This window comes from Coregonus clupeaformis, chromosome 17, assembly GCF_020615455.1.
Source record: "Coregonus clupeaformis isolate EN_2021a chromosome 17, ASM2061545v1, whole genome shotgun sequence".
In the NCBI taxonomy this organism is placed as follows: domain Eukaryota; kingdom Metazoa; phylum Chordata; class Actinopteri; order Salmoniformes; family Salmonidae; genus Coregonus; species Coregonus clupeaformis.
The window spans coordinates 40920324-40944726 of NC_059208.1; the positions used below are offsets into that span (position 1 = coordinate 40920324).

The 24403-nt window shown below is 45.5% G+C and overlaps 1 protein-coding gene across 14 annotated transcripts in view; it reads left to right on the forward strand.

The window, feature by feature from the left end:
- The window catches only part of LOC121586404 (microtubule-actin cross-linking factor 1-like), a 268894-nt gene that overhangs the window by 123618 nt on the left and 120873 nt on the right, over positions 1–24403 (forward strand). For all 14 annotated transcript variants that reach the window (XM_045226332.1, XM_045226336.1, XM_045226335.1 and 11 more), the window contains 6 exons: positions 2782–2871; positions 6245–6322; positions 6952–7044; positions 22759–22925; positions 23009–23121; positions 23396–23502. In XM_045226332.1, coding sequence (XP_045082267.1) covers positions 2782–2871; positions 6245–6322; positions 6952–7044; positions 22759–22925; positions 23009–23121; positions 23396–23502 — 648 coding nt within the window. The remainder of the gene's footprint in view (positions 1–2781; positions 2872–6244; positions 6323–6951; positions 7045–22758; positions 22926–23008; positions 23122–23395; positions 23503–24403) is intronic.

Below are 24403 nucleotides of genomic sequence, written 5' to 3' on the forward strand. Positions count from 1 at the left end.
GCGAGAGAGACATGGAGAGAGGAGTGAGACATGGAGAGAGGGAGAGACTCAAAGAAAGCAGAGGGAGAGAATAAAGGAGAGGGCAACAGAAGGATGTGAAGAAAGGTTCCAGATGGCTTCTTCTCTCCTTGTTTGTGGTCTTATGTGGGGTTAGACTATTGAGATGACCATTGACCAGTAGGACACAGAGTAGGCCCATTATTCCGGTGATGTTTGGGATTCTCATATTAAAAGGCACAATTCGCCCTCTGCTGGATGAATCTGGAATTTACGCTGTTGCAGTTGAGGGTTGAAATGCAGCGAAATGTTGACTTAGTATTTTTACAGCTTCTGTAGCTTGCTGGACTGCATTGTGTTATGTAATATAGCACAGTGGTCCTCAAACATATTTGTGTTGTGAATGTGATCCGTGAAAGCTTCAGATGATTCTGTGTGCCGAGATTAGTCTTGGCCTACTATGGCTCTAGCCATAGCCCGGTCTTACTCAGGGCACAAGAGGACTCCAGTTTTAATCAAACACTTAACCCCAACTAATAGAATTTAAGTCAGGTCAGTACACACACACACACACATACTCTCCTCCCACCCCAAGCCCCTCCCCTTCAGCTGTCAATCACTCCAAGATAACCAAAGAGCACTGTGGGAGTTTAATCTCTCAGGTCTGTGATGTGCCTGCTTTGACCTGCACCATCTGTTCACACAGAGGACTCCTGTCCTCTTTTTAAGACTACCTTTATTTCTCTCGGTTTTGTTTCTCTCCATCTCCCAATATGTTCTTAGATTATCCGTCACTCAATGCAGACCAAGAATATAACACAAGCAAGAGTGGCTACATCTCCTCATAATTAATTGCTAGTACATAATCTCTGTCTTCTAGAAACCAAAGCATATTAAAATGTTATATTACACCCGACTGCCCCCTTCACTCAGCTCTCTCCTCATGTTTATACATCTCCCTGTCATCCTCATTTCCTCAACGCCTCTCACTGCCTGTCTGTGTGTCTCTCTCTCGGGTTGAATTTACATTTGTAATGTAATTGTATGGAGGTTGTTGTGGTACTTTATGTGTTTTTAATGTAACAAAAAGTATCTCTGCTCTCCTCTCTATAATGGCTCCATTGCCTCAGGTTAAACCACAAGTCATGATCAGCTGTGAATGACAAAGTAATTAGCCTCAATCTCCTCTCTAAATGTCCAGTCTATCCTCTCTCTAAATGTCCATCCAGTCTTGCCTCTCTAAATGTACAGTATTTCCTCTCTCTAAATGTCCAGTCTATCCTCTCTCTAAATGTACAGTCTTTCCTCTCTAAATGTCCAGTCTATCCTCTCTCTAAATGTCCAGTCTTTCCTCTCTCTAAATGTCCAGTCTTTCCTCTCTAAATGTCCAGTCTATCCTCTCTCTAAATGTCCAGTCTATCCTCTCTCTAAATGTCCAGTCTATCCTCTCTAAATGTCCATCCAGTCTATCCTCTCTAAATGTCCATCCAGTCTATCCTCTCTAAATGTCCATCCAGTCTATCCTCTCTAAATGTCCATCCAGTCTATCCTCTCTCTAAATGTCCATCCAGTCTATCCTCTCTCTAAATGTCCATCCAGTCTATCCTCTCTCTAAATGTCCATCCAGTCTATCCTCTCTCTAAATGTCCATCCAGTCTATCCTCTCTCTAAATGTCCATCCAGTCTTTCATTTTTCAATTTTAGTCATTTAGCAGACGCTCTTATCCAGAGCGACTTAGTTAGTGAGTGCATACATTTTTCATACTGGCCCCACGTGGGAAACTAACCCACAACCCTGGCGTTGCAAGCGCCATGCTCTACCAACTGAGCTACAGGGGACTTTCCTCTCTCTAAATGTCCAGTCTTTTCCTCTCTCTAAATGTCCAGTCTTTCCTCTCTCTAAATGTCCAGTCTTTCCTCTCTCTAAATGTCCAGTCTTTCCTCTCTCTAAATGTCCAGTCTTTCCTCTCTCTAAATGTCCAGTCTTTCCTCTCTCTAAATGTCCAGTCTATCCTCTCTAAATGTCCAGTCTTTCCTCTCTAAATGTCCAGTATATCCTCTCTCTAAATGTCCAGTCTATCCTCTCTCTAAATGTCCAGTCTTTCCTCTCTCTCTTCCTTGCTTCTCTTTTTCTCTCCCTCTTTTAATTCCTGGTTCTTAGCACTGAGCTACATTATTTAGCCTAGTCATTGGGAGTCCATCAGCAGGGTCTGAAAAGACAAAGCGTGATAAAATAGGCCTGCCAAAGCTGCTGAGTCGCTGTGCCAACGGTTGTCCCCGGACACCCTGGGCCGAGACATGGGGTCACAGCCGGAGCACATGGTTTGTCGTCCTGGCAACTAGGGTCCCTAGCGGTGTTGCTTATGTCAACAATGCTATGTAAACGCTGGGATGATATGAACATGATGAGTATGTCATTAACTCTCTCTTTCTCTTTTTCTTTCCGTCTCTCTTTCTCACTTTCTCTCTTTATTTCGCTCTGCCTCTCTCTCTCTCTCTCTCTGCCTCTCTCTCTCTCTCTCTCTCTCTCTCTCTCTCTCTCTCTCTCTCTCTCTCTCTCTCTCTCTCTCTCTCTCTCTCTCTCTCTCTCTCTCTCTCTCTCTCTCTCTCTCTCTCTCTCTCTCTCTCTCTCTCTCTCTCTCTCTCTGCCTCGCTCTCTCTGCCTCTCGCTCTCTCTCTCTCTGCCTCGCTCTCTCTCTATGCCTCGCTCTCTCGCTCTCTCTCTCTCTCTCTCTCTCTCTCTCTCTCTGCCTCTCTCTCTCTCTCTCTCTGCCTCTCCATCAGGTGAGGAAGCACATCACAGACCTGTACGAGGACCTGAGAGATGGACACAACTTGATCTCCCTCCTGGAGGTCCTCTCTGGAGTCACCCTGGTAAGACACACAAACCCACCAAGACATAAACCTTCACACCTCGACAACCATCATGCACCGGTATACTGTGCCACAGCCTGAGACACACCCTCCAGACACCTTCACATTGAGAAAGACATCCTCGGAGCAGATCTTTAAGTGAACTCGGGTTCACTGACACATATTGTTCTCTAAAAATGTCAGTAGTACAGTGAGGGACATGCATGTGTCCCGATCTAAACTTTTCTAAGAAATAGTATTTCCTTTATTTCCTGTAGTGCACTATACAGTGGGGAGAACAAGTATTTGATACAATGCCGATTTTGCAGGTTTTCCTACTTACAAAACATGTAGAGGTCTGTAATTTTTATCATAGGTACACTTCAACTGTGAGAGACGGAATCTAAAACAAAAATCCAGAAAATCACATTGTATGATTTTTAAGTAATTAATTTGCATTTTATTGCATGACATAAGTATTTGATCACCTACCAACCAGTAAGAATTCCGGCTCTCACAGACCTGTTAGTTTTTCTTTAAGAAGCCCTCCTGTTCTCCACTCATTATCTGTATTAACTGCACCTGTTTGAACTCGTTACCTGTATAAAAGACACCTGTCCACACACTCAATTAAACAGACTCCAATGGCCAAGACCAGAGAGCTGTGTAAGGACATCAGGGATAAAATTGAAGACCTGCACAAGGCTGGGATGGGCTACAGGACAATAGGCAAGCAGCTTGGTGAGAAGGCAACAACTGTTGACGCAATTATTAGAAAATGGAAGAAGTTCAAGATGACCGTCAATCACCCTCGGTCTGGGGCTCCATGCAAGATCTCACCTCGTGGGGCATCAATGATCATGAGGAAGGTGAGGGATCAGCCCAGAACTACATGGCAGGACCTGGTCAATGACCTGAAGAGAGCTGGGACCACCGTCTCAAAGAAAACCATTAGTAACACACTACGCTGTCATGGATTATAATCCTGCAGCGCACGCAAGGTCCCCCTGCTCAAGCCAGCGCATGTCCAGGCCCGTCTGAAGTTTGCCAATGACCATCTGGATGATCCAGAGGAGGAATGGGAGAAGGTCATGTGGTCTGATGAGACAAAAATAGAGCTTTTTGGTCTAAACTCCACTCGCCGTGTTTGGAGGAAGAAGAAGGATGAGTACAACCCCAAGAACACCATCTCAACCGTGAAGCATGGAGGTGGAAACATCATTCTTTGGGGATGCTTTTCTGCAAAGGGGACAGGACGACTGCACCGTATTGAGGGGAGGATGGATGGGGCCATGTATCGCGAGATCTTGGCCAACAACCTCCTTCCCTCAGTAAGAGCATTGAAGATGGGTCGTGGCTGGGTCTTCCAGCATGACAACGACCTGAAACACACAGCCAGGGCAACTAAGGAGTGGCTCCGTAAGAAGCATCTCAAGGTCCTGGAGTGGCCTAGCCAGTCTCCAGACCTGAATCCAATAGAAAATCTTTGTAGGGAGCTGAAAGTCTGTATTGCCCAGCGACAGCCGCGAAACCTGAAGGATCTGGAGAAGGTCTGTATGGAGGAGTGGGCCAAAATCCCTGCTGCAGTGTGTGCAAACCTGGTCAAGACCTACAGGAAACGTATGATCTCTGTAATTGCAAACAAAGGTTTCTGTACCAAATATTAAGTTCTGCTTTTCTGATGTATCAAATACTTATGTCATGCAATAAAATGCAAATTAATTACTTAAAAATCATACAATGTGATTTTCTGGATTTTTGTTTTAGATTCCGTCTCTCACAGTTGAAGTGTACCTATGATAAAAATTACAGACCTCTACATGCTTTGTAAGTAGGAAAACCTGCAAAATCGGCAGTGTATCAAATACTTGTTCTCCCCACTGTATAGGGAATAGGGTGCCATTTCAGATGCAGCTAGAGACTTTCTAGGAGCACATGATGACTCATTGTAACTCAGTGACAGACAGGTGTATTAACATGAAAACACTGACTCTGGTCCACCTAGACACTGACTCTCCTTTTACTGTCTGTGTGACGCGTTCACCTCAAATTTGAACCACAGAGTGTGTGACTGTGGGTGAGAGAGGGAGGGAGAGAGAGTGTGCAGGTACGGGAGGAACTTTTCGACCTCTTTTTTTTTTTAGAAAGCTGGCCTGTTAGCGGTTTACTTTTTGATTTGGCTTTACTATTGGCCCAGCTGCAGTTCTCATTTCCTCCTACTCTACCTCTTTCTCACTTTCTCTTTAATCCCTCTCTCTCTCTCTCTCTCTCTCTGTTTTGGAACATCACCTCATCCCTCCACATAATTCTTTCATCCTCCATCCACTCTTCTCTCACTCTCCACATCCCCCTTCCCCTCTGGATGGTAGCAGCTCAAGGGTGTGTCCTCGCTGAGGAGGGTGTGTGTGTCCCGAGCCCCCCCGCTCATCTTGCTCGGGGGGGAGGAGGAGGATGGAGCTCAGGGAGTATGTTTGACCTCCAACCCTCACGCTGATTCTCACCCCATAGACAGTGTTTTAAGACTGCATGTGAGTGGAGTGCTGGATAGGAATTCCAAGACACACATTTACACACTCAGATGTTCCACACAAGCATTTTTTTCCCGTTCAACCACACACATTCTCAAAGTCACAGTTGCTTGACACATGTACAAACATCCACACACATCATCACTACAAGCAATACAAAATGATAACCAGACAAAATCTCCTTAGACATTCCTTCTAAGGTTAAATAGCATTAAACATTTTCAGTTGTGTCAGCATCTTGGCTGGGGCCTCTTCTCTCCGCCTGACCCTTCCCTCACCTCTCTTCCTCTGCATGGAGTTCTCGGTTTGGCCTGAGTGCTCCTTATAGCCCTGCTACAGTGCTTGTTCAGTACTGGTACTGTTGACTGCAGTATACCTAACCCAGCCCAGCACAGTGTGACACACACTCCTGCATCTTGCACTTCTAGCAGCTTTGCTGTGTGTGTTCTGCCAGACTGCCAGTGATTGTCTGAGTGTGTGTGTTTGTGTGAGTCAGCCAGCCAAGGATTGCCTGTGTTCGAGAGAGCAGCAGTGAAAAAGTGTGTGTGTTTTGAGGAAGGTATTAGACTGCTTAAACCAGCATGGTTTGCAGATGTACATTTTCTGGTTTGCAGAATGTTTTTCCCGGGTTGTTTCCTGCTCTGCTGTGAGGATGCTTGTTGGCATGTCTTTGACAACAGTTGAAGACAGCGCCCTCTAGGATAATACCATGTCATTACAGCGGCATATGCATATTTTTCCTCTCACTGCACTTTGAATTGGGAATGACACTTCTCACGCTTATCTCTCTCTCTCTCACTGGTCAGCATTGTGACTGTGAGAAGATCTAGATTTTTTTCCTACACCTTTTCTTTTCTGTTTTTCAGCCCAGGGAAAAGGGTCGCATGCGATTCCACCGGCTCCAGAATGTCCAAATCGCCCTGGACTTCCTCAAACAGAGACAGGTACAACTGACACACACACACACACACACACCTGCCGCTCTCAAACCCACTCAATATTTCAACAGGTACTCATGCTCTCAGAAATACACATTGAGCTGAACTAAGCCATATTTGACGACATCTGCGTCAATAAAATGTTTTGTTTGGTTTATTTGACCATTTGAAAGCCCATACAAAGCACATCCATAAATAAAATCATTGAAGTGACCTTTCTCTCTATCTCCTGTCCCACTGTGTCAGCGCCTTATGACTGGGGCTCCCAGATGACCATAGTCACACCTCATGTATCACTAACCATGCTGCACCTCTCTCTTAGAGACACCTGCTCTTACTAGACATGGGCTGCATCTCAGTAGCCTTTAGTGGCTTCCTCTCCTTGTTTCATTGCTTTTATGTGCACTGATACGAGAAAGCAGGATGGAATATGGAGGGTATTCTCACCTCACACAAAAATATAGATTTTGTAGTATTCAATGTTGCAGTAGGGAGCAAGAAGTCATGTCTGGTTAATAACATGGAGCACATGGGTACCCAACTCCAGTCCTCTTATAGTTTTCTGTTCTATGTCAAATCTTTAATAGGTTTACCACTAGGCCTGGTGTTTAATCCTCCCATTCTACATGTTTCAGGTCAAACTGGTGAACATCCGGAACGATGACATCACAGACGGCAACCCCAAGCTGACACTGGGCCTCATCTGGACCATCATCCTGCACTTCCAGGTCTGTGCTGCTCTATGTGTTCTATTTCTATGTTGAGGTTGGCCACCCTGCTCTATACATTGTGTTGTGTTCTTATGTTGTGTGTACACGGCACGCTGACTACTTCCTGCTGGCCTCTTGCCAGGTCCACCTCACAACAGAGGTTTCTAATCTCAAGGATCTTTTCCTGGTTAAATTAAGGTTAAATAAATTAAAACAACGACACCTCCAAACTCCTTAACGACGCCTCCAAATTGGATCTGTCTTTGCAGGGAAAGTGATTATGACTGGCCGGCCTCACGGCAGTCAAAAAAATGGTTAAGATCAAATCATACATCTAATTACCTTGAGTACCTGTAGCGGTCCTGTGGGTGGGTGGGTGCAACTGTCCTGTGGGGGAGTATGGCAGTATGGTGGGGGGGGCTCGGTCAGAGGGGAGGGGGGGCTCGGTCAGAGGGAGGGAGGAAGGAGGGGAGGGTAAAGGTCATCCTACTATTTTCCTTTTTGTTTAAGTTCATGACTGAGTGAGGGTGGGGGGATCGAGGGTTAATATGACTCCTTACTGTTTTCTTTGTCCTCTGTCCAATATAAATGATTTAAAAAATAAAAACTATCACTATGTTTTACAAGTAAAAATATATTTCTATGTTGTGGCTAATCTCTGTTGGTTTGTGAGTCTGCTATGGAACCAAATGCACAAATAACTTTATTAACAGCACTCTTGTCAAATAGAATTTACAGTTCTGCAAATCATGATAATTGCCACCTTCTCATGACATTTGTTAGTGAGGCTGCTATTTTTGGTAACCTCTGTCCATACGGGCTAAAGGCGTAGTCATAGTTCCTTGGCCTGCTGTGGCCTATAGTGTAGTTAGCATCACTTGGAGACAGAGGCAGAGGTGGTGACAATCCTTAGAGGTTGTGGTGGATGTTGATCTCTCAGTCATGTCTTCTGCTGTCATATTGGATTGGTGGGAGTACCAGGGTTGGCTCAGAGGCTGTATATGTGTGTATGCGCACAGCTAGATAGTTCTGTGCCAGGAGCAGACTAGATTTAGGAGTCTTTAGTGTATCTTGTCAGTGTGGGAGTTTACTTGAGTTGTTGCTTTGTTTGTAGATGTTGTTCCATCCTGCTTGTTGTGGAGACAGAGATGGCTTTAGGGAAGCCTCATATGGCTATAGTTTGGTGATTTGTGTGTGTGAGTGTCTGTGAAGACACTTGTAGTAGTGTTTAAAAGCTGGATTCGAGTGGCTGTGTGTCACATAGTTTTCCTTGGCATGTCCTTGTGCTGTTGTGGAAAATACCCACCAGGCAGGGCATTGCAGTAGGTCAGGCCAGGTTTTAAAGCAGTGGCACCATAGAGGGGCACACACACATCTGGCCACAGGAACCCAGGGGTGAAACAACAACATGTTTGGACACAAATCAGTAAAGCGAACCCAAATCTACTCTTCCTGCATCCTTGACACAAATCAAAGATCTTAAACTAAATGTTCTCCTTTTTTTTGGGGGGGGGGGGGTTGGCGGCGGCAAACTTCTCTATAAAAGTTAGAAAAATAAATGAGAGTATTTGCCAGTATTTTGACAGCTCAAGTACCCACATTTATTATTAGGTTTACAATCAGCTACACTTCCCATGAACGACCACTAGGATGTGCTCTGGGTAGTACAGAGCGATTATGATGATGACATCACCTCACAAGGTGACACTGGCAAGCCGGTTGCCATGGAGACACGCCGCATGACTACGCAGCCACTGCAATCAGCATGATTCAGTAGAACGGTGTGAGCCCGGAGGGAGGGAGGGAGGGAAAGAGGGAGGGTGGTGAAGTGATGCAAGTTGAGGGATAGAGGTAGAGGGGGATAACCCAGCACTGATGGACAGAATGGGGGCTGAAAACTACTGTTGCACTGAAAGAGAAAGAAGAGGAGGAAATGAAAGAGGGAAGATGGAAGGATAGAGCAGTGGGTTTACAGTTGCAGTTGAGGATAAATCTAATCAAATCAAACCATTTTTATTTGTCACGTGCTTCATAAACAACAGGTGTAGACTAACAGTAAAATGCTTACTGACGGGCCAAACAATGCAGAGAGAAAAATAGAGAAATAGTTGGAAAATAGTAACATGAGGAATAAATACACAATGAGTAATGATAACTTGGCTATATACACAGGGTAGGTACAGAGTCGATATGGAGTGGTACTAGATAATTGAGGTAGATATGTACAGTGCCTTGCAAAAGTATTCAGACCTCTTGGATTTCTTCACATTTTATTACGTTACAAAGTGGGATTAAAATGGATATGTACTTTTTTTGTCAACAATCTACACAAAATACTCTGTTCAAGATAAATACAAAATGCATAACTACACTGAACAAAAATATAAATGCAACATGCAACAATTTCAAGGATTTTACTGAGATACAGTTCATATAAGGAAATCAGTCAATTGAAATAAATTCACTAATCTATCGATTTCACATGACTGGGAATACAGATATGCATCTGTTGGTCACAGATACCTTAAAAAAAGAAAAAAGAAGGTAGGGGCGTGGATCATAAAACCAACTTCCTCTGTCCCCCATACATGCATAATCTGTAAGGTCCCTCAATCAAGTATTGAATTTTAAGCACAGATTCAACTACAAATACTTTTTGAAAGCCTCATAAAGAAGGGCAGTGATTGGTAGATGGGTGACAATAACAAATCAGACATTGAATATCTCTATAATCATGATCAAGTTAATATTTATGCTGTGGGTTATGTATTAAACCACCCAGACACATCCTTCTGAACTGAGCTGGAGGACAGGAAGGAACTGCTCAGGGATGTTACCATGAGGCCATTTGTGATTTTTAAAACAGCTACAGAGTTCAATGGCTGTGATGGGAGAAAACTGAGGATGGATCAACAACATTGTAGTGACTCCACAATAATGACCTAAGTGACAGAGTGAAAAGAAGAATACAAATATACAGAATACAAATATTTCAAAACATGCATCTTGTATGCAACAAGGCACTAAAGTAACACTGCAAAAAAAAAAAACGCTGCAAAGGAATACCATTTTGGGCCTAAATGTAAAGCCTTATGTTTGGGGCAAATTCAACAAATCACTGAGTAACTGCCTCCGTATTTTCAAGCATAGTGGTGGCTGCATCATGGTATGGGTATGATTGACATCAACAAATACTGGGGAGTTTTTCAGGATGAAAAGAAATGGGATGGTGCTAAACACAGGCAAAATCCTGCTTCAGTCTGCGTTACACCAGAGACCAAGAGAGGAATTAACCTTTCAGAAGGACAATAACCTACAACACAAGGCAAAATCTACACTGGAGTTGCTTACCAAGAAGACAGTGAAGACAGTGAGTGGCCAAGTTACAGTTTTGACATAAATCTGCTTGAAGATCTATGGCATGTTTTGAAAATTGCTGTCTAGCCATGATCCCCACAACATCTTGATATAGCTTGAATAATTTTTAAAATGGGAAAATATTGCATAATCCAGGTGTGCAAAGCTCTTCGAGACTTACCCAAGAAGACTCACAGCTTTAATCGTTGCCAAAGGTGTTTCTCTATTGAGTCAGGGAGCTGAATACGTCTGTAACTACTATTTTAGTTATTGCATTTTTATTAAACTTTTTTAAATGTTCGCATTTTTCTTCCACTTTGACTTGAGTATTTTGTGTAGATTGTTGACAAGAAATGACAATTCAATCCATTTTAATTCCACTTTGTAACACAATAGAACGTGAAGAAATCCAAAAAACATCTGTATTTACTCTGGTGAAGTCTTCTCTTGATTGTTGACTTTGACACAGATACGCCTACCTCCTGGAGGGTGTTCATGATCTGGCCAACTGTTGTGAAAGGGTTTTTCTTCACCAGGGAAATAATTATTCTGTCATCCACTGTTTTCCGTGGTCTTAACAACAGGCGCAACAACAGGGCCCTTTGGTGTTCCTGAGCTCACCAGTGCGTTCTTTCTTTTTAAGAATGTACCAAATAGTTGATTTGGCCACACCTAATGTTTTTGCTATTTCTCAGATGGGTTTGTTTAGATTTTTCAGCCTAATGATGGCTTGCTTCACTGGCAGTGACATCTCTTTGAACTTCATATTGAGGGTTAACAGCAACAGATTCCAAATGCGGGGGGGCGTTTTGCTGCACCAGGACAACCCACAGTTGAGCTCAGATCAACGCTGATTGGCTAAATATTTTTTATCAAGGGAGGCCAAATTCTTGCTGCCATCAATCAATCAAATGCTACGGCGGCAACATGTTATACCCGTTTGGTCAAGACAGCATCAGATACATTGGGTACACATACTGAGACAGAGGGGCGCTGTTTCCTTCACTTGGATGATTTCTCCGGTGAGATTCAGCCACTTGCGAATTGATGGAAAATTATGAAAACACTGAGAAATTATTTTAATAGTTGGATTGGTCAAATATTTGGGGAAGCCTGGCTTCGCTTGGCATCCATGAATACACGCCACTGAGTGCTATGTCAATTCAGTAGGCTTACATCTGCCCTGATGCAACAGTGGTGCAAGGCTGGCTGCAGCTCCTCACTTTCACCCCTTGGGGTCACCATTTATCCCAGCATCATAGATGACCTGGCACACTAACAATGCTCTCAGCCAACTGCACTCCCTCTCACAATCCCTGCCTCTCCTGAGCTGTGGCGGCATGCGATTGGCTAATCCACTCTAGTCTGGCTCTTTTAATTAATGCTTCTGTAATTCTTCCCCTGAAGAACCTTTAATACAAAATACATCATCATGACCCAACTGACCCTACCAAAGCACAGATCTAGGACCAGCTTACCCTATATATCTCCAAATCTTTGTCATTTACAGGTGAAACATCAAAACTGACCTCAAATCAGCTAACAACCTATATTCTCTCTAAATGCTAATTATGTTGTGACAGAAAGAATTGCCTGATAAAATACTCTCATTTGCGAATGATTATCTCTAATGGAGCTGGTCCAGTACAGTATAGGTTCCCTGAGGGGGTCAAGTGATGGGATTCAGGTAGCTAGTTGGAGGTTTCCAGCCCATTATAGCATAGCCATGGGGAAGGCCTGAAGGCCTCAGGGACCTGATTAGTGTCTGTTTTCCACTGTGGGGATAATGGAAGAGCTGTGGATTGGACCAATGTAGCCTATCTATCATCACTGGAGAATACTCTGTATTTATTATGTTTCTATTGGTATTTATTTTTGGGCTGTGGGTAGAGCTCTAAGCTGCTATGCAAAGCCTCAGGTCCGTGTGTGTGTTTTCTTGATGTGGGTGGGGGTTCCTTAATGTGGGCTTGTGACACGAGTGTTCGTTGTGTGTGTGTTTGCTCGCACAGTCCACCACCCACACACAGTGAGATGTTGAGTGTCTAAGGTGTGTGAGAGTACAGTGTAAAGGCTTTAACAAACCACATGACCATACTGCATCAGTGTTGTGTTATGTGGGAGACAAGGTTGTCACGTCTTGGAGCCTGTGTGTTAAAAAGGCTTATCAATGAAAGTGATGGATCCTTAACTGGTGCAAAGGCTCTTTTGCATTTCTCTCTCTCTCTGTCTCTCTCTGTCTCTCTCTGTCTCTCTCTCTCTCTCTCTGTCTCTCTCTCTCTCTCTCTCTCTCTGTCTCTCTCTCTCTCTCTCTCTGTCTCTCTCTCTCTCTGTCTCTCTCTCTCTCTGTCTCTCTCTCTCTCTCTCTCTCTCTCTCTCTCTCTCTCTCTCTCTCTCTCTCTCTCTCTCTCTCTCTCTCTCTCTCTCACACTCTTGCCACAACTTTGGAAGTATGCTTGGGGTCATTGTCCATTTGGAAGACCCATTTGCGACCAAGCTTTAACTTCCTGACTGACGTCTTGAGATATTGCTTCAATATATCCACATAATTTTCCTTCCTCATGATGCCATCTATTTTGTGAAGTGCACCAGTCCCTCCTGCAGAAAAGTACCCCCACAGGATGATGCTGCCACCCCCGTGCTTCACGGTTGGTATGGTGTTCTTCGGCTTGCAAGCAACCACCTTTTTACTCCAAACATAACGATGGTCATTATGGCCAAACAGTTTTATTTTTGTTTCATCAGACCAGAGGACATTTCTCCAAAAAGTACGATCTTTGTCCCCATGTGCAGTTGCAAACCGTAGTCTGTCTTTTTAATGGCGGTTTTGGAGCATTGGCTTCTTCCTTGCTGAGCGGCCTTTCAGTTTATGTCGATATAGTACTTGTTTTACTGTGGATATAGATACTTTTGTACCTGTTGCCTCCAGCATCTTCACAAGGTCCTTTGCTGTTGTTCTGGGACTGATTTGCACTTTTCGCACCTAAGTACGTTCATCTCTAGGAGACAGAACGCATCTCCTTCCTGAGTGGTATGACGGCTGCGTGGTCCCATGGTGATTATACTTGCGTACTATTGTTTGTACAGATGAACGTGGTGCCTTCAGGTGTTTGGAAATTGCTCCCAATGATGAAACAGACTTGTGGAGGTCTACCATTTTTTTTCTGAGGTCTTGGCTGATTTCCTTTGATTTTCCCATGATGTCAAGCATGGAGGCACTGAGTTTGAAGGTAGGCCTTGAAATACATCCACAGGTACACCTCCAATTGACTCAAATGATGTCAATTAGCCTATCAGAAGCTTCTAAAGCTTTGACATAATTTTCTGGAATTTTCCAAGCTGTTTAAAGGCAAATTCAACTTAGTGTATGTAAACTTCTGACCCACTGGAATTGTGACACACTGAATTATAAGTGAAATAATCTGTTTGGTAAACAATTGTTGGAAAAATTACTTGTCATGCACAAAGTAGATGTCCTAACCGTCTTGCCAAAACTATAGTTTGTTAACAATACATTTGTGGAGTGGTTGAAAAACAAGTTTTAATGACTCCAACTTAAGTGTATGTAAACTTCCAACTTCAACTGTGTGTGTGTGTATATATATCTATATATCTCACCAATATTCAATAAATCGGATGAAATATTGTAAGGAAATCTCATGCATATCTGATCATTTGTGGCCATTCTCATGATGTCATTGTCACAATTTAACACATTAACATTTGAAGCATATTTCTTGGACAATTGCTGTTTCGGATGACAATTTATAAGAACTGTGTGGAAAAATGTCACTTTTTTATTTCCCAGCTATAAAACAGTCTATTGGCGGATTTATCATATCGGTAAGCTTTGTCCCCCCAAAAATCGGAATCCATATCAGACCAAAACAAACATATTGTTCGGGCTCCAAGTGTGTGTGGCACACCAAGACCTCGGAGCTCACAAACAGCAGAGTGTGCCAGAGAGAGAGAGAGCGAGATGGAGGGAGGGAGGGAGCCACGAGGAAGCGGATAGAAGGAGGAGGAGAAAAGAGGGAGGGAGGGAAAGAGAGCAGGAGAGAGCTAGAGCAGCAGCAGGCTGTGAAGCTGCAAGCAGCCTGAAGATAAAGCGTTTTTCTCTGTCGCTGCCTGCGAGCGAGGGAGAGAACAAACGAGAGAAGCCACCGAGAGAGCGAGAGGAATACAGGCTGCCTGCTGTTACTGTGTCTCCCGGCTTTCCCTGGATCTACGGGTGTCGGCTCAAATGCACACATAGAGGATTCATACACTCACACACATGCACAGCTGATCAGAGGATCGCTCAGCCCTGCAGGCACACACACACCCTTGCTCTCTCTTCAGCTGCACACACACACACACACACATTTCACTTCTCTCCCAGGAACACCGTATAAATTGGATCAATCCGACCATGCCTGTCTGACGGGGACCTTGTTCTCCCTTCATCCGGATCCCCCTCTCCTCCTTCATTTCTCTCTATAACCAGCCAAGGATCTCCAGACCACTGGACTTATCATCTGCCTTTGCCTTACCCAGTCAGCTGCTCGTTTGCAGGCAGCGTCAGGAGGACAGCTATAGCTGGGGACACTGGACCTACCCTCACAAAGTCTAACCCAGTTTAGCCTCCTGTAGCCTAGCCTCCTGTAGTCTAGCCCAGCCACCACTGGTAATTTGATTAACCGGACCAGACCAGACCAGAGGAAACGAGTGGAGAGGGAGTGCCTTTTTAACCAATCGCCTGTCTATCTGCTTGGTTGTCTGCAACTAGACCCTCTTTGCATGCACGCTTGTGGACTCATACTGGGAACACATACAGACCTGGATGAGCGTGTATACTGGAGCAGTGTCGCGACGAAGACTGCAGCAGGGATAACGGAAAAAGCCTGCCTGGCTGAGAGACAGTGACAAGGATAGAGACGGACTGAGGGGTTAGTGATTGGATAGCACCAGCCACCAGCACGATCTCCCAGCAATCCTCCGTGGGAGGGAGGATAAGAGCAAGGCCGCTATCCAGAGGGGAGCCACGTGACGTCTGGAAAGCTAAAGGGGGAGTCTCTACTCCCTAACTCGACGTGCTCTGGATTTTAACCTGGTACAGTACCAGAGACAAAGCTACAGGAATCACTGCCAGAGTTGTCTGGCTTTTCTATGAGACAACGCTACAGGTATCTCACCACTCCTAATGCAATGTGTGATTGCAGTCATTGAAGGATTGTCGACGAAGGATAATGCAGGACACCTACAGTTCAGTATCTCATCACCTCTCTTCCTGGTTCCATGGTTACCCGTATCACCTGGAGACTTCCAAGTCAGCACCATAAAGTTGACTTAACGCTCATCTAACGCCCCCAGGAGGTTTCCTTCGTACTAAGACAACAAAGACCTCTCTGTGGTTAACAACCGTGTGAACTGAAGGATATCAAGCATCACATGACACAGCGACTCGATGAACAGGGGGGATCGTGGGAGATGGCGAGGAGTCTGAGCCGCCTCCGTCGAGGCTCTGATTGAGGTTTTTAACAAGCTGTCGGAGTGTTGGCTGACTGTCCACTATCGCCAATCTCCAATCTGGATAGTGGATACTAGCATGCTGCCGCGGCAGAATGGGACACCACCAGCTACTACAGGGCTAAAGCTATCACTGCTACTACTATGAATTTTGTTGACCGTTAAGGCGCTGATAGCAATAACATTATCGAAGGAGCGGAGAGGTATTAATAATATATGATTCTGGATACTTGGAGGCGAGCCAGGATAGTACAGGAAAGTACTTGGATTACAGTACCCCCGGAACTACAGGGAAAACCAATTGCAAACAAACTGCGTGTGTGTATGTGTGCAGGGTGGCGGAAACAGAGCAGAATTGCAGATGACGTGAGTTTTCTTTCCGCTGCCGAGCGACTGGGATGATGTGCACTGAGTCAGACACACTGCATGTGTGAGAGTATGTGTCCATTTGTGTGTGTCTGCACTGCAGCTCCCTCGCAACACACACTCTAAGAAATTGCAGATATGAGATGAGACAAGCACTGATTCCATCGCAGGCAACGGCAGAGACCCCACGGACTACTCGAACACACACACGTTGTGTGCGCGAAATGACTGATTAGCTGAAATGGACACATCTGCAGTGCTGTGACTCACCGTCTCCTACCACAAACTCTCCTAGCCTCATTCAACATGTAGTATGTATGAGCCACATTGACTTTCGTTCTCACCTGCCAAACCTTAGATGACTGAACTACCAAAGCCTGAGACAAATCGATTTTCTCTTACGCTGTGCTTAGTCTGCTGACATGTTTCTGCCTCGGTTGTCCTTGAAGTGAGTGCTGGGACCCTGCTGGGACGTCTGTGACCTGCCCATAGAGGCGTAGCGACATTGGGGGCCTTGGAGAGCGAGCAAGAGCAGTCAGGGCTGACCATGGTGTTGCCTGAGCCTGTGTGAAGTGAGGCAACAGGTGCAGAGAGAAGGGGAGAGGAGCACCTACGGAGAGACGAGAGCTGTGACACGCAAGCCTGCAGCAAGCACCTCGGCCGGGTGGACTGAACCAGACACTGTGAGAAAGTGACGAGCCCACGTCCTCGCTCTTTCATTCTGTCATTTCCTATGCTCCTGGCAAGCTACCAGAGCTAAACCTGCTATCGCTAACGTCGCACCGAGAGCAGGGGTCACATTGGTATTGGATTCGTCCGTCACTCTCTGCTACTCTTATCTGCCTGTCCAACTGAGCACTTCTGTTTTGCTTTCTATTTTTGCCTCCTCTGCCCCTCTTCCCTTCCCTCCATCATTCTCTCCATCTGAGATGGGGAGCTCTATGGGTTGTGTGAGGCCTCCTAGGGAGGGAGGACACGGCTTCCCCCCACTGTCCCCAAACCCCAAACGGCGGCTCCGCTTCCGGCGGAAACGCAAAGGAAAGAAGCACCAGAAAGGAGGGTCGTCGGTAGGCTCGGAAGTGGAAAGCATAAGGATAAGCAACATACCAGAGGATGAGGAGGATGAGGAAGAGGACAAAGGTACTGTCACGGAGGCAACCACAGCGTCGTTCAACACTATGAGTGACATCGGAGCCAAAATCACCAATTTAACCGTGCCTCATGCTCAAACTCAATCCAGACTGCCCCTGTCCAGTGCTCTCTGTGCTGATTCCACGAGTGACAGCATGGGTGGGTTGGGTGGTAGCAGAGTGCTTTCCCCTGAGCCAAGCCCAGTGTGGAGAAGGGTGTCCTACCCCAGAGCTGGGAGTGAGGAAGGGGGGACGAGCAGTACCATAGAGGCCCCAAGCAGCCATGGGCAACCCAGTGAGGACCCCAACCCGACCCCAGACCCAGCTGTCCCATCCCAGGTGCACACCACCCCTGGCAGGGGTCAGGTCTGCAAAGTCAGGGAGCGAGAACAAGGGGTCCTGGAGAGGCCTTGCATACTAAGACCCAAGAAAGACAGGGAACGAGAAAATAAACGTGAAAAAGAGGAGAAAGAGGAGGTGGAGGATGAAGGTGGGGGTGGGGTAGTAGGGACGCTAGGGGTTGCTTTTAACACCCCTCTGGAAAAGGATCGCAAAGGGGTGGTCCACATTCGTGAGGTGGGGGGCCTGCTGTGTGTTGTAAGGACAGTCTACCCCAGTGACTTTGGGTCCCCGGTTTGGAGAGGGGACAGTTACCATGACAAAGAGGTAGAGGTACGTGCCGAACCTCCAGCCTTATCCCCAGTGACTGGGAACATCCTCAAAGTACAACTTTCTGAGGAGGACATCATGAGAGCCAAAATTGACGCCTCCTGTCCCAATAAGACCGCTAACCGTCTGGGGACCCAGGAAACTACAAAAGTCAAGGAAGGCACAGTGACTGGAAACAAAGTACAACTCTCTGAGGAGGACAGCAGGAGAGCCAAAATGGATGCCAGGGCCATTTTCCTTATGGGTACCCAGGAAACTACAAAGGGCAAGGAACTTAGTCTGGATAAACCAGCCCAGGTCCAAGAAGGGGCCTCAATACAGTCCCCAATGGCTAGGAACATCCTCAAAGTACAACTCTCTGAGGATGACACCAGACGAGACAAAATGGATACCTCCGGTCCCCATAAGACCACTAACCTTATGAGTACCCAAGAAACTGTAAAAGTCAAAGACGTCAGTCTGGATAAACCAGCACTGGTCCAAGAGGGACTATTAATACAGAACCCTCTTTCCTCTGGCTATGCCAGCGATCTGCAACACACCTCTCCAGAGACTGGGGGCTCCACCCAGGTAGGCAGGGTTAGCTTGACCCAAAGGAGAGACAAAATGGACACCTCAGGTCCCAATATGACTACCAACCTTATAGGGACCCAGGAAACTACGAAAGTCGAGGGACCCTCGGTACAGGACCCTCTGTCCTCGGGCTATGCCAGCGACCTCCCACTAACCTCCCCAGAGGCAGGGGGCGCCATCCAGGTAGACTGGGAACGCTCCAGAGAGGGGCTGGACTCTGCAACGGACAGTCCTCTATCTCCACCCCAGGTCCCCACAAAGCAGTTCCCTCAGGTCAGGGGCATTTTTCTCTCTTTCCCTCTCTCTCTCTTACTCGTGGAAGTGGAAATGTAGGCTGCACATATTTGGGGGCTTGTCCAGGATCAGGGCGGGAGAGCATATTTATGAATGTGTGTTGCCCTTTTATGTCTTGTATACTAGTGCCACATCTTTGTGTGAGAGAGATGATTTTTGCTTTTGTGTCCCTCTCTGTGTGTGTTTGTTTGTGTGTGTGTCCTGGTTATTATCAGCCCTGCGGAAGGCAATCTGCATCTTCTCATCCTTCCTGGGTCTGTCCCCAGAGCCTAATCAGCACAGCACAGACCTTCTCTGCATCTCTCCCTCTTTTCTCTTTCTCCATCACTCATTATTTTTCCTCACACCACCCACTCTTTCCTCTGTTACTTCTGACTGTGTGTGTGTGTGTGTGTTGCCTCAAATGGCATTGTTCCTGACAGCATACTGAAACTTGTTATTTTGCAATGATGTATCGGTTTATGAGATCATACGGCTCACAGAATGGGGCGGGGGGGGGGGGGGATTCAATGGCCTCATTTGAGCGCCATCACAATAAGCTGTTTAATAGAAGGACCTACTGTCATAGGAATAGAATTACATTAACTTGAATGGTAATGTCGGTTCTAGTAATTCAATTTCTATGCCAATTATATTGTAGATCTTTAACCCCACAGTTGCTGGTGACCATTTCACTGTTACCGATAATGCCCCTTAATTGGTAGATAATTGAAATAGCACCTTTCTTGCTCAAAGCACTTTACATTGAAAGCAGGAAACTCACTTCATGGCTGCCGATGTGTAGCACCCGGCCATCAGTATATTATGTATGCTGTGACGGTATGCATGATGTTATGTTCTCTTTGGGCCTATGTGTCTCATTTGACGCACGGTGCCGAGTCACGGAGAAAGCAAGACACACGCAGGTGCTTAGAGCCCGGTCTCCGTTTACGAGCGTTTTAGCCAGGTAATGATCAATAGTCCTGGCTCTGGCTCTTTCTCGAGCTTTCATTCTGTGTGTGTGGGTGTGTGTGTGCGCGACGGCTGCCTTTTTGGCAATGTCTGGGCTGCCCTCATCTGAATAAATAGGGATTTCAGATGCACATTCATCAACAGTATACTGCTGCATCTAGCCCCAGGGGGGGATTCCAAACACTTTATATCCATCCCTCTCTCTCTCTCTCCCTCTCGCTCTCCCTCCCTCTATCCCCTCTTTTTATGTATTTGGTGTATTCTGTCCATCTCGTTCCCTCTCCCCATCAACTAAATGTGTCCTCGTCTTTCTCCATGCCTATCCTCCATTTTCTTTCTCACTCACTCACTCTCTCTCCATCCATCCCTCTCTCTCCCGTCGCCCCTCCCTACCCCCTGCTACTTCAAAGGACCCTTTTTTAAATGGAATCTATTCTGAGCCCCAGGGGTCTAGTGTGTATCATAGCAGTGTACAGTAGGTGTTATATAGGCCTAGCTTTTATAGCCATTCTAGTCAATGGTGATAGCACTACCTTTCTGTCTCTGAAGCTGTGAGTGTGTAAAGGCACCTAAGAATCACATGAGACGGTGAGAGAATGAGTCCGTGCGCGCGCACACACACACACACACCCTATCCTAGGATTAGCCATCTTAAAGAGCGTTAATAGTGTGTCTGTATTGGTATGTATCATGACTCCTGGGTGGAAGCAGGTCACTAGCTGCTCGTCGGTGTGTGTTTGTGTGCGGGTCGGTGTTTGTGTGCGTGTCGGTGTGTCTGTCTGTTAGTGTTTGTTAGTGTCTGACTTAAGCATGATGTCACCAGCTAATTAACACTATGTGCCTTGTTTTGACGGCGTAAAATCGCTACCATATGTTACCCGAAACAACCGTATTACTCATTATACCTGGATCAGAATTTATGACAAGCATGTCCATGAGAAGGTGGCAATTATGTATGAAGATTTAAATTGGGCAGCGCAAACGTATGTGGGATGCAGTCGAATCACCAGCTGCAGTATTCTAAACAGGTTATGGGTTGCAGGGGGACAACAGAGCTACATAGGATTGTACAGTACCTTGGTGTAGAATGGTAGAGTGAGGCTGTGCTGTGCTCTGTTTATTGCCAGTCACTTGAGGGCTCAGCCAGAGTCCAATTAATGGAGTGGCCCTGTAATGTATTGCCTTGCCTTAATAATCTTTACTGGAAGAGGCTCACGACACAGAGGAGCAGTGTTTTGGGTTACACACAGGTGTTTGCCTTATTAGTTTATGCAGGCCTGGTTTGGCTCTCTCTCTCTCATTTCAGAGCCATTCCTCCTCTCCTTCGTTACCCCCCTCTCTCTCCCTCTCTTTTGGCTGTTACTGCAGTCTTCTGGCACTCACTGGACTTTCATGCTGTTCTATATTAGCACTTGAGAGACAGTCAGGGAGAAGGAGGAGGAGTGCAAGACGGGGAGTGAGAAGAAGAGATGACAGAGGAATAGTGATGACAAGAACCAGGCACAGGCAGATACAGCATATACATCAGCCACCCTTTGTCAATCGGAACAGATGAAAGAAAGTGTAGAAAAGGGGAGGAGGGTGGAGGATGGATGGTCAAAGGGGTATCAGCGCTTTGGCCTCCAAAAAGAAAAGCGGCGTAAAACAGCAGATTGATGTGAAGGAGAGACGGATTGATGAAAACAAGGCAGTTTCTGAGACAAGCCGACGTGACCGACTGATGGAAGGGGAAGGAGACTTCAGGAGAGGAATGGAGAGAAGGGGAGAGACAGAAAAAAAGAAACAAATGAGGGAGGGTGGGAGAGGGGGATATTGTGGTGAGAAAACAGGAGGGTGGGAGAGGGGGATATTGTGGTGAGAAAACAGGCTAATGAGCTGGCCAGACATAAAGAAGAATAATGACAGACTGAAGGAGAAAAATAATGACACAATACCAGAGAGCATTGGCTTCACTCAGCTCGGGCTAAAGGCCAAAGAAGATGATGGATAGGAACAAGGATGACAAGTTGAATCAAAGTGAATAAAAGACTCCCAGATATAAGAGTCTGTATTACGACTAGCATGTGGATATATTTTTCTGCTGACTGTGTTTGTGTGTGTGTGTGTGTATTTGTATGTACTTGTGTGTACGAATGTTTCTGTTTGTGTGAAATATGGGTACGGTGATGGTTCATTAATTTAAGTCATGACTAAAGACACCATATGTTTGAAACGGTGTAATTAATGCACGCTGTAGGTTACAGTCTGATAGTAGGACAATGGTATGAATATGAGATAGGATAATGTAGTGTATAATTAATGCCTCTCCCATATTTGACCTAGATAGTTTGTGTGTATGTATTGATAGGTAGGCTACATGTGCCTTTAAAAAAACATGTATGTAGTTCTGTTCTTGTCTATTAATGTTCTGTATTATTTCATGTTTTGTGTAGACCCCAGGAAGTGTAGCTGCTGCTTTTGCAACAGCTAATGGGGATCCTAATAAAATACCAAATGTTTGCCCCTAAATGGAAAGGGTATGCTTCTCTGCCAGTTGTTGTAGGCTTCATATCACATTTTTTGTTACCATACAGTAAGAGCAGGCATCCTTTCACCATGGAATATGTCATATTTGGAACCTTATACCAATACTTATGGATGGATCCAAGCAAAGTCATCCCAATATTTATAGGCCATATTCAATAACCCTCACCTCTCCTCTGTCCTCTCCAGATCTGACATTTATGTGAGTGGTGTGTGTGTATTCATAATGAGTGTTTCCTATATGAACCCCCCCCTCATGTCCCCTGTATTCTGCAGTTCTCAGAGATTTATGTGAGTGTGGAGCGTGTGTTTGTATTCATAATGTGTTTCCTATATTAACCCTATCCTCACCTCTGTATTCCAGATCTCAGAGATCTATGTGAGTGGTGAGTCAGGGGACCTGACGGCTAAGGAGAAGCTGTTGTTATGGAGCCAGCAGGCCACAGAGGGTTGGCCTGGCCTCCGCTGTACCAACTTCTCCTCCTCCTGGAGCGACGGACGCATGTTCAACGCCCTGCTCCACCGATTCAGGTATACACACACACACACACACTGAGAGACACACACACACTTTCAGTTCTGACCCCCCTGTCTCCCTCTCTGGTGGTCTCCAGGCCAGACCTGATTGACATGGAGGTGGTGGCGCAGCAGAGTAACCTTGACAACCTGGAGCAGGCCTTTGAGATCGCCGAGTCACTAGGGGTGACCAGACTTCTGGACGCTGAAGGTAACTGCCTGTCTGTGTTTCTGTCCGCCTACTTGTCTGTCTGTCTGTCTTTCTGTGTACTTCTAGCCTCGACTCCAGCCATTCTACGGTGTTGACAGGCCTAGGATCGTGAGACCAGTGTACTTCATGATACTGTCTGTGTTCCTCTGTGTTCTGTTGGTCTGCCTCTATCTTTTTCTTCGGTCTCCCTACCGTCATGTTGACCTTTCCACTCCACCTTTCATCTCCCCATCTCCTCCTTTCACTCTCTCTCTCTCTCTCTCTCTCTCTCTAGATGTGGACGTTCCATCTCCAGATGAGAAGTCGGTCATCACATACGTCTCCTCCATCTACGATGCCTTCCCCAAGATCCCAGAGGGAGCAGAGGGCATCGCAGCACATGTATGTTCTACTTCTCTCCACATTAATATTAGCATCTATTAATGTAATTAACATTAGAACCGCCTGGCCTTTCAGCCTATCAGTACCCGCTAGAGAATGTTGCGAGCAAATGCATCAGATGCATATCAACCCGCAAGGTGCCGCAAACATAAGCACCAACGCTTTATAAATAGTGCATAAACTATTATAAAGGATTAATTGAATGAAGAAATATTTGTGGAAATATATACATGTAAAAAATAACAATAGTTATTTGTTTAGATAGAGTAAAGGATATATTATTTTGTATAATTTTGTATAATTCCTAGAAAATACGTAGGTCTAAAGCCTATTTTCATTTCCCTTACAATAAGAACATTAGTGTAATCCATTTACATTTTACATTTTAGTCATTTAGCAGACGCTCTTATCCAGAGCGACTTACAGGAGCAATTAGGGTTAAGTGCCTTGCTCAAGGGCACATTGACAGATTTTTCACCTAGTCGGCTCGGGGATTAGAACCAGCAACCTTTTGGTTACTGGCACAACGCTCTTAACCACTAAGCTACCTGCCACCCCATTTGATCAACTTTATTTGTAGATTTGAATAGTAATAGAGATAGTAATTCATGAAGTCCAGTTACAGCTTCTTTTGACAAAGTAGAAAGATAATAATAATATAACCAGCCAGATGCGCAGGTGAAATTATTTGCAGTATTCCTAAACAAAAGCACCAGTGCATGAAACATTATAAAGGATGAATTGCATAAATCAATATTTGTGGAAATACTGTATATTCATGACAAGTAATTTGTTGATTGTATCGGACACTGTATTGTGCCCTTATACGCGTGCCTTTACGCATGAATCAATCCTGTCTTCTCTTTATGCTTTGGGTCCACAGTCAGCACACAGCTTCGGG